Source organism: Corylus avellana, chromosome 5 (assembly GCF_965113065.1).
Source record: "Corylus avellana chromosome 5, dhCorAvel1.hap1.2, whole genome shotgun sequence".
In the NCBI taxonomy this organism is placed as follows: Eukaryota; Viridiplantae; Streptophyta; class Magnoliopsida; order Fagales; family Betulaceae; genus Corylus; species Corylus avellana.
In genome coordinates this window covers 30,011,768-30,022,961 of record NC_142494.1, presented here as the reverse complement: position 1 = coordinate 30,022,961, position 11,194 = coordinate 30,011,768, and the positions used below count along the sequence as shown (strand labels likewise).

Here is an 11,194-nt window from a genome sequence, read left to right as displayed (position 1 = left end):
CAAGAGGTGTAAACCAGCTGAGCTTGAGCGAACTTTTCTTGTTTGGGCTCGGCTCATTTAAATTTTACTTAAACCGAGCTTAAGGACAACCCAAAAAAATCGAGCCCGGGCTCGAGCTCATAATAAGTTGAGTCAAGCCGGCTAGCTCTTATATTTAATTTATTTTTTTAATTATAAATTTAAACTTCAAATACTCTTAAACAGTTCAAAAAATTAACTTGCATATGAGTATTTGCTTAGCCTAACTAGTTGAGTATGGAGCCTAAGTCAAGACACTTAGTTTTGAAAAGAGAGAATATGCATCATTTTATAATAAAATGATGTTATTAGGAAGAAAAAAAAAATCATCAATTTTAAATATTAATATGAACAACTACCAATTTGAGCCTTATACGAGCTTATCATGAGCCTAACCGAGTCAAGCCGAGTTCGCTTCGTTTAATATTCGAGCCAGTATTTATATTCATGGAATGCCTCATTTAATAATCGCGCTGAGCTTACACGAGTTGATCCTGAGCTCGCTCACGAACGGCTTTCTCGTTTAACACTCCTATGTATTTTTAAGACTTTGTGTTTAGGTTGTTTGTGAATGTTTTTGTTTTGAAAAAAAATAAATAAATAAATGGAACCAACAAAACTCGTATGATAACAATTTTTCATTTTTCCTTTTTTTTTTGGCAAAAAATAAAATAAAATTAACAACTTAAAACTATTTTCACATTTACATTACATTAAAACACTTTTTTTAAAGACATCTAGGTTTCGAATGTTGTTTTATTGGACAGGCGCACTTACGCTTGTAATTAAAACTTAATTGGCCATCAAAAGCTTTTTGTACCACGTGCAACAAAAATTCTTACTAAATTATAGTTTGGTCTCGTGTAGAGGCATAAAAGTGATTAGATTTAATTATGAATTCGTTGAAATCAAGACACGTGTAGAGGCATAAAAGTGATTCGACTTAATTATGAATTCGTTGAAATCGAAACACGTTTTTTATATCCAAATCCCCCCCCCCCCCCCTCCCTTTTTTTATTGTCTTTGGACAATCTTTTTCTTTTAGCCTCTAAATCCACAAATTGCACATTATTATGGATTTTTGGCCTCCACTTATAGAAAGAATTAGAAGTATATTTATAGAAACACCTAACTAACTAAAAAGAGGATGAATAAATATGAATATACGTATCATTAGAAGGGCAGTAATCGTCTCGTACTTTCGCAGCGTCTCCATTTAAATAAATGATAGCTAGCATCCCAATTGCATCTAGTTATAATTTTTAAATTTGGGTTCCGTTTACTTCGACGTAAAATGATTTCCAGAAAATGATTTCCGTATTTTACGGTGTTTACCTCGACGTAAAATAGTGGTCAACGGAAAATATTTTCCTTTTGACCGAAAATTCTTCTTTAATTTTAGGAAAATGGTTTACGGTTTTCAAAACCGTAAACCATTTTCCGACTATGAGCATCTCATTTTTAAATTGATGGATCTTGCCAAGACCCGCATAAAACCTCGTTGGGACTTGTCCGGGACCCGCCCGGGACTTGCCCGGGAACCCGAAGGGACCTACCCGGGACCTGACCGGGACATGACCGGGACCTGCCCGGGACTTGCCGGGGACCCCAGAGGGACCTACCCGGGACCCGCCCGGGACCTAACCGGGACCTGCCCGAGACTTGACCGGGACCCGCCCGGGACCTAACCTGGACCCGCTCAAGACTTGCCAGGGACCTGCCCGAGACTTGCCTGGGACCCGACCAGGACTTGACCGAGACTTGCCCAGGACATGACCGGGACCTAATCGGGACCCGCCCGAGACTTGCCCGGGACTCGCCTGGGACCTGACCGAGACCCTCCCAGGACTTGACCGAGATCCGCTCGGGACCTGACCGGGACCCGCCCGGGACCTGATCGGGACCCCAGAGGGACTTGCCTGGGACCCGCCCGGGACCTAACCGGGACCCGCCCTAGACCTGACCCGGACCCTCCCGGGACTTGACCAGGACCCGCCCGGGACTTGATCGTACCTGCCCAAGACCTAACCGGGACCGAGCAAGTCCCGATCAAGTCCTGGGTGGGTCCCGGGCAAGTCTCGGTCAGGTCCCGGGCAAGTCCCGATTAGGTCCCGCCGGGGTCCAGGGCAAGTCTCGGGCGGGTCTTAGTCAGGTCCCGAGCAGGTCCCGGTCAAGTCTCGGGCAGGTCCCTGGCGGGTCCCGGTCAGGTCCCGGGCGGGTCCCGGTCAAGTCATGGGCGCATCCCGGAAGGGTCTTGGTCAGGTCCCGGGTGAGTCTCGAGCGTGTCCCGGTCAAGTCTCAGGCAGGTCTCAGGCGGGTCCCGGTCAAGTCTCGTGCAAGTCCTAGTGGGGACCTTATTGGAAAAAAAAATATATATATATATATATATATATATATATATATATATATATATAAAAGATATTAAAAAAAATTATTTTCCGTGTGCAAAGTAAACGCCGTAAAATGTTTTCGACGGAAAATATTTTCAGAGAAAATGGATTTCTTGAAAATATTTTACGAAAGAAATCATTTTACGTCGAAGTAAACGGAGCCTTGATCTGTTCATAGACAGTAACTTGAAAAACGAAACCTTTGGCAACAGTCATGCGACTGCAGCACCAATGTCCCTTTCAGGACGGAGCGTATACAAATTAATTTCAACCAAAAAGAGGATCGCGTCTGCAATATCTCTAATATGAACCATTCATTATAAATGAACAATCCAGATTATGCCATGTCATTTAAATGGTGGTTGGAGAATAACAGTCAGGCAGTCGGCAGTGCAACGGTAAGGCTGGTGAGGATGGCAACGGCTACTGGAAAGAGGGTGGTGATGGGAGATGGCAACTACTAGAAAGAGAGTTTCGGGATTTAAATGAGGTGGCAAAATCTGGACCGTTCATTTAAAATGAACTGTCCAAATTAGAGCTAAATCACACGCATGATATGCAGGAGAATTCAATAGACTACACTGTTCTGCGATAGTTACTGCAGGCTATATCCTCTGAACTGAAAAGCACACGAAGAATGGACTGATAAAGTGCAGGCTACGAAGATATTCCAATGGGGCCCAGCACACAGTAAAGCGAATAGTGGATACGTTCCTTAAACGTTCGAATACCAACAGCAAGCAATTACGTGCAAAATGCGTTCTTATACAAAGATGATCCAACACCTTGCAGGTATCACATTAAGATTCTGGTAATAGTTTAGCTAAAGCTGTCACAGAATCAGGTGAATTTGAACCCTGGGGAGATAAAAAACTACAGTTTGGTTTCAGAGAGCAAAAGCAATGATGAGAAATTAAAAGAATACCTTACATATTTACCAAAATTTTTGGCCAATCTCAACCTTGATTGGCAATGTTGAACTCAATATGCGCCATTATGAAGCTTAAGCAACCTCAAGTAAATTAACTAGCTTTCTAACCTGATATGACTGGAAATACATCGGCAATAAATTCAAGAAAGCAAATTTCAGGGGCACATTAATTCTTCCCAGATTTCTGGGCTTCTTTATTTTTTCTATTCCGTTCCACGAGGACGTCAACTTTATCCTGCCTCCGTTTCTTGCTAATCTGAATTAAAATAAATAAATATTAGCTACACCACAGAAAGGAAACACTATCAAACTCGAAGATAGCACTTCAGATGGCATATGAAGATTTCAGAGGTAAAAGAGCATTTGACTCTCTAAATAAAATCTAACAGTGATAAAACATCAAGCTGAAAAATAATAAACTATTACCTAGAAAAAATGTAGCAACTCATCGACTAAAGTTATATCAACATGAGAATTAAGAAGCAATTAAAGTACGAAGATGCAAGTCACTCGCCAAAGAAGAAGAAATTTCAAAGGATTAACTCTCCCCACTCCCCAATTCTCTGCTTCCCACTCTCCTCTTCCAATGTCCTATTTTTTCTAGTTCCTTAAATCCCCCACCCCAAAAAAACAAACAAACAAACAAAAATGAAAAGACAAAAATCCTTTTTCTCAAGTCTAGTAGAAACCATTGCATTATGTTTCAAATATTATTTGTTCTAGAAGCATTTGACCAAAAAAAAGTTACCATCTTTAGGCGCTAGGACTATATGATACCAACACCTAATCTTCCACAGAAACTATATTCATAAACAACCTTCACAAATATTGTAATATTACAGCTTACTAACAGATTACAATAGCTTATAGTTTTTTTTTAAGAGCTGCCTACTCAATTATACTGTATGAAAAGAAACATGCAGAAACTTCTACCTGTTTTCATATATAACAATAGTTTTTAAATACCAAGTCCTGATCAAACTAAGTAACATGGATGTACCCATGACAACAATGTACACAGATGATAAGCAATCAGCAAAAGGCATGATTCCAGTTCAAATATGAAATGCCAGTAACTGAATATTGCACATGGAAACATTATTGAAATGATGTACGACTTCCAAGAATTCCAAGATAGTAAACCCCGTGCAATGTGCATTGAGCAGATGAAAGAACAAATTCAGTATTCAGATATACTGCTGTTAGCTTTAGTACATAAATTGTCCAAGACATTCTAACTTCAAAAGCACAATTGTTTTTGGTTATAAAAGAATAAAAACAGCATAATTGATAAATTTACCTGCGCAGCTTCATATAACCCCCTCTTTCTACGTGACATCACAACCGTAGACCTGTTTGCATGATCCTGGACAATTTGTTGCAAGTCCGGCTCAGATTCCCTAGCCTCTGTCTCTTTAGAAGAACTCTGCTTATTTTCTGAGGCAATTGAAGAATACTGCACACCATCAACTTCCAGTTTCAATTCATTGAGATACTGGTTCTGCTCAATAAGCATCTGCATCCATTCCAAAACTTGGTAAAGTCAACAGGGATGTAGTAATGAACTTACTATGAAAATGAAAAATCAAAGAGGTCAAATTCAATTTAAAGCACTGTTTTGTATATGATTGACATACAATTGAATTAGTCAAAAGAAATGCCTACCTTGCGTTTTCTCTCAGCAGCTTCATTAGCTTCTGCTCGATCAATAATACCCTCAACCAGTAATTTATGAGGATCTTCTAAATCTTCTGTTCCTTCACCTGGTAATGGAAGGACTTCATTTCTAGCAAGAGCCTTCAACCGTTTAATGGTCTCCGCATACTCAGGAATGTAACCTTCAGCCTCATTGTCAACAAAAGGTGACAAGTGTGGTGGAGGAACCCTGTTGACACGTATCAATAATTCATGCATTGTGATTAGTATCACAAATTGTGCAGCAGCTCACCTTTAAAGTAACAATGAAAATATCAATCTTTAATAATAGAAAATAATTAATGTGGTTGATACTAGCAGACACGGAGGCCCACAAAGAACCTTTTTCTCAAAAGAGATGGTTTTGTGTGCAGAATTTATCTGCCCAAGCACAGGCAATCAGAACAAATACTTAACAATTATAGCGAAGGCCAGAGAGATTAACAAAGATAAATCAAGATCATGGAGACATATACGAGGCACTTAAAGAAAAATTACCTTCCCACCATATAATCCTCAGTTGGCAAAATGATGCGTGCATTAACACAATCATATACCCATTGTGGTTGCACATACTCTCTGGAAAGGAATATATGACCTTGTGTTGGTCGGTCAACAATCTGCACATACAAAAAGCAATCACTCATAATAATCATTGTTAAACATATTTCAACAAATTGTATAGATGTGTGTAATATGTTAAAAGTACCATCTCATCTATGATGTGTTTAATGGCAAACCTGATGGGTAACGCTTTGATCGGCCTCCTTATATGGAGCCCCTTCTCCCTCCCAGGAAACAATACCACCAAAAGCAGGAATGATGAAAAGCAACGACTCTCTGGGAGCCTGAACATAGCAAATTTCATTCATAAAAAGAAAGAATAATCACGAGACAAAGAAACAGCATAACCAAAAATGGAGTAGAGACTGGTAAGTTTCAGCAAGAACATGCAAGTACTGCCTAGTTCCAAACAAAATCAGTACTATGATTCAAAAACAGATACACGAGTGTCCTTCAACATTTAAGTGGACTTTCAGGCACTAAATCCTCAGTTGTTTTCTCCCCTCCTAAAATTTATATTTAAGCAAGCAATCAACCCCTGAAACTTTTTTTAATCTATTGCAATATCTTCCTACTACTAAGGTTTCTCTCCATTATACTAGACTTAAAATTCATGTAGTTATCACCTTATCACATGCTTTATTTTCTTTTACATTCGTTGACATCACATGATAAACATGTGAGATTTAAGGTTAAATATGATGGAAATTGAGAAAGGATTAAACTTCTGAAGCTATAATGAGTAGTGCAAAGCTTTCACATTGAATTTCAAAAGCCATAACATGCGCTAGACAACAGACTAGAGACAAAGGACACTTCAAAAACTTTTGCCAAAGCTGTTGACTATTCTGTAACCTAATGAATTTTCATCACAGCTAACTCAAAAGATGATTTTCTATTCAAACAAGAAGTAAACTAGCTAATAAGTTTTGAAGAAGAAGATACTCCACCCAAGGAACTTGTTCCCCTTTGCTGGCCAGGTTTTATGTTTTTTATTTTGTATCCAAGTTTTTGTTTTACGTGTCCTATTTTATGCGAGAGAATTCACCTCGTTTCATATCATTTAATTCTCTTCTCATAATGGCAACTCCCTTTGTACCACCCACCAAAACAAGAAAAAGATCAATACTGACAATTTATTGGTGAAAAACAGATCAAATTCTCATTAAGGTCTCACTAAGGTCAAAATTGACAAACTAATCTCACCTCACGACTCAAGAAGAATTTCATATTTTTAAAGAGTTTTTTACACTCCCTTGTATCTTCGTCCTCCTCATCCTCATCAGCAACATCTTCAACAAGGCGCATCAGCGCACCAGGTTCATTGGAAGGAAGTTGATGTTGAAGTTGAGCTAGCCTTAATTCAGACTCATCAGGTGGTATCCCCTTTTGTTGGGTCTCAACTTGCTCAGATCCAGATACACTAGAAGCTTCCGGATTCACGACAGAATGTTTAGCGTTTGCATCAAAGTATCTTGACAATGCATAAAGATCTGCATAATTTAGAAAGTACCACATTACATTAATAATCCATCTAAAAAAATAAACATAATGAGCTACCTACCAAAACTATACAATAAAAATCCCATGCTTAGCTTCAAGCTGATAAAATCTCTGAATCAGAAATTCGAAATTTCTGTCCCACTGAACAGTGAAAAGTGTACCTGATGCTAAAGCTTCCAAGCGTGGATCAAGAATGGGTGGATACTTCACATCAATAGAATGATAGAGGTGATAATTTATGAATGCAAGGAGAGTCTGCACCCAAAACAAATTAAGTACATTAGAAAGATGAGAAGAGAGATTTAATAGAACAGACATCTTGTGAGCAAGCTTTCCGCATGAAAAGGTTCCCTTTCTAACAATTTGTGTTGGGGCCTGACTTTAACCTCTTTTGTCTTTGTTTCTCCTGATTTTGAGGACACCTTCCCCTTTTATAAAATATAACTACATACATAAACAGTTAAATTATTTTTTTTCCTCTGCGCTCTTTTCATACATCATTACTTATCAAAAAAAAAAAAACAGTTAAAAATGTTATTTCTTTCTTATTCACATAAGTTTTAGTCTATAATACTCTCGACAAATTCATATAAGTCATGCCCAAAAAGCCTTCTACAGTTTCATCAACTCAACAAGCAATCCACTTGGGTACAAACAATTCCTTGGGGCCAGCCCACTTTGGATCCGTGTGTAAGAGGCGCAACAAAAACCAAAAAACTAAAACACATGAACCATCAAAACCTAACCTCATAAACTTCCACGAATGTTAGCATGACATTGAAGTCAACATCATCACCAGGAAAAACTTGCTGCAGTGCATGAGGGGTCAACCATGTGATCTTTTGACCTTCAACCTCAGCCTTCAAACAAACAGTACAAAGATTTAAAGATTATAAACAAAGATCATTTCCATGCAATGACCAGATAAAGATTTACAGTAAAGGTAGCTGATAATATGTGCCTTTCACAGATATGAAGACTTTACCTGATAATATATGCCTTTCACAGATATGAAGACTTTACGTAATTTATGAGTACGTGAGATGTATGCTTGCCATTCATGACTCAACCTAGCAAATAAACCGTGATTTACTTGAGATAAGTATTCATGAGATGATCAGCCCTCACCAGCTCTCTCTATTTTTTTTTTTTTTTTTTTTTTTTGGGGGGGGGGGGGGGGGGGGGGGGGGGGTTGGGGCACAATACGAAGTATACCTTCGACAATTATGAATGCGCTTCACTGCAATTTTTTCCCTCTCCAAAGCAGGTAATGCTGCAAAAAGGTGCACCATTGTGAGACAATCATCCAAATCTCTGAGTGCATCAACAAACTTCGGATACCTATAATCCAAGCATTACAACAGAAAATGTTAGTGATTTTTCAATAGCGGCAAGCAACCCGCAATCACATCCTTCAAAGCAAATGGATGGAGTTAACAAACCTCTCACGGATAATTCTATCTAGCTTATAAGAAGGTGCACGGGTTCGTAAACGATTTGCGAGATCTGGGTTCTTCTTCGACTCGGCTTTCTTTATCTTCTTCTCATATGCCCTTATATCTCTAAATATCTCAAGTAAAGGCTCATGCTGCAGGAAAGCAATATCCTTCACATGGTAATAAGTATGGTGGTTTCCCTTCACCTTCTTCTTTGGCTCCCGGGGAAATATGCCCTTGAGAATGGATAGTTTCCTACAATTTTCAAGCCATTAAAATAATGAATTATTCATAGTCCCAGACAAACACCCTTTTCCAACAAAACAAAACACACCTCTAACATAGTTTATCCAATAACCAGTGATGGCATGTGCCATACAGACATATCGATTAGCACTTACTGACAACTATGAGTATAGGAATTTACATTCAATTTTATCCTAATATAAGTCACTCCTATACTGTAAACCTCAAAAATACCTAAAAACTCAAAAGGCCACGTTAGTGCCCATGACAATAATGCATACTTTTGATTTGACATTCTCCACCAGCCATTTTCTTAGCAAGTATTGCTCAAATTATCAAAAAACCAAAGCCTACATACCCAAATGATAGCTTTCATCCACAACAAAAATTATAACTATTATGCTACCAGCAACAGTACACAAGTAAATGCTACCAAAATAAGTGACATTGTGTAATTTTAAAGTCTCCAAGCGAAGCAAATCCAACTCGAAACTTCACAAAATTTACATATAACCATAATCATATCCCTAGTACACGAACCAAAATACATAAACTACTTGAATAATCTGTGTGAAAGAGGAACCTGAAAACAGGAAGATTGACTTGAAGATGTTTGACTGCCTGTGACCTGGTGATGTACTTAGCAGCATTTCCCTCCTTTTTCTTTCCCTGGAAAATACAAGAGAAAAATTGAAGGGGAGAGGGTAAGAAAATACAATAGTATATAATCAATGAAACTCTCGATTTGCATATCGGCCAGCCATAGGTTATCGGAAAAACGCTGCGGCGGGGAACAATAACTTACGGCAGGCCTGTAGTGCTTCGGCATGGTTACTGCGAAGAAAGCTGAGCCACAGAGAGAGCGAGCGAGAGAGAGAGCGAGGTAAATGGAGGCTAAGGAAAGAGGAACAGAGTTACGTACAGCTCTAGGGTTTAAGCGGAGCTAGTTAAAGCGGTTCATACTGGGTCGGGTTGTGCGGGTTTTAGTATGACCCATCTTCGGGGAACTGGGTTAAATTATCATCTGGGCCCTAGATATGACAAAATGAGTTGGCGTGACAAATTCGTGTCAATCTGTTTATAACACGGACCCATATGCCAACCCAAATACGACACGTTTAAATAAATGTGTCAAACACCTAAAAATCCAAATATGATACATTTTTTTAATGGCTAACACGACACGTGTAACTCACTTAGATAAACATGTCGTGTCGGGTTGACATGACATAACCCGTAAACACGTTTAAACGTATATATACAAATTTGGGATAAAAATAAATAAATAACTATAAATATATAGGTCAAACGTGTCAACCCGTGAAGCCGCTGGTTGATATGACCCGACACGTTTATTAAACGTGACCTGTTTATGACCAAACCCTGTTTAACTTAAACTCTAATCCTAAAATTACGTATCGTATTTGTGTCAGGTTCACGCATAACAAGTTAAATTGACAGCCCTAGACCTGGGTTGAGTGTCGTTTGGTCCATATAAAGAAACGACTTCTTTCCAGTTAGATAAAATGTTTAAAAACCCTTGGCTATAGATTTTTAAAAAATTTATTGTTGCAATAAATATGAAAATTTTTATATAGCTTTTACTTGTTCCAATAAGTGGGGATTACTCAAGACCAAGTTGAATAGGTGAGTCCCATTACGCTCTCTGGCATTTACTATAATTTAAGTAGCAAATTACTTGGAATCCGAATTTCAAGTAATAATCATAGTTCTTTCAAATAGCACAAGAAAATTTATTCTTTTGATCAAAACACCAAGAAGGCCGAAGGGACTAATGATATGAATTGCCTAACAAGGCTAACATGGTGGTGTTTGATAATGTTTTCTAAGATGTGCTTTTTGTATTTGGTTGAAAAACAAAAATTAATATGACATAAAGGTTAATATAGTTTTGAATTTTTTTGTGAATACAGTTGTTAATGTTTTTATTTTTGGGTTAAAATAAAAAATGGAAGAGAGAAAGTTGCCATACATATGTTTTATGTTGTTTTGTGTTCATTTTTAATTTTTCATTGAAAATAAATATATTAACAAATAAGTCAAAATACAGAACTTATAATAAAGACTAGGAGTCTAGGACTGTATTCTTACATTGTTGTAAAAATATTTTGACAAAACATCTATTTAATTTTTGTAGGAGAAGGATGTAACTTATTATTTAAAAAAAAATTAAAAAAGAAAAAGAATTCGACTCTAGTGCAGTAAAAAAAATACAGCATATATGTTTTAGTTTTTTCAACCCTTCATATTTAAATTCACACTCTCTTTCTTTCTCAAAAAAATGCTTAAAATAAAATATAAACTGTTATAAAAACTATAACTTAGGCTCAATTTGTTTTGACATTAAATGTTTTTCAACAATAATGTATTGACCGGGTCTCGCAAATCTC

General features: G+C 37.7%; 1 protein-coding gene across 1 annotated transcript; it reads right to left on the bottom strand.

Annotated features, from left to right (window-relative positions):
• Positions 1-3,314: 3,314 nt before the first annotated feature.
• LOC132181306 (pescadillo-like protein) lies at positions 3,315-9,707 on the bottom strand. Its single transcript, XM_059594469.2, has 13 exons — positions 9,589-9,707; positions 9,367-9,452; positions 8,544-8,792; positions 8,317-8,442; positions 8,087-8,171; positions 7,848-7,961; positions 7,263-7,356; positions 6,805-7,091; positions 5,775-5,882; positions 5,533-5,654; positions 5,005-5,224; positions 4,640-4,855; positions 3,315-3,595 (listed from the first exon to the last, which is right to left on the bottom strand). The coding sequence occupies exons 1-13, from the start codon at positions 9,610-9,612 to the stop codon at positions 3,506-3,508; spliced, it is 1,821 nt and encodes a 606-aa protein (XP_059450452.1). The 5' UTR covers positions 9,613-9,707; the 3' UTR covers positions 3,315-3,505.
• Between the last annotated feature and the right edge of the window lie 1,487 nt (positions 9,708-11,194).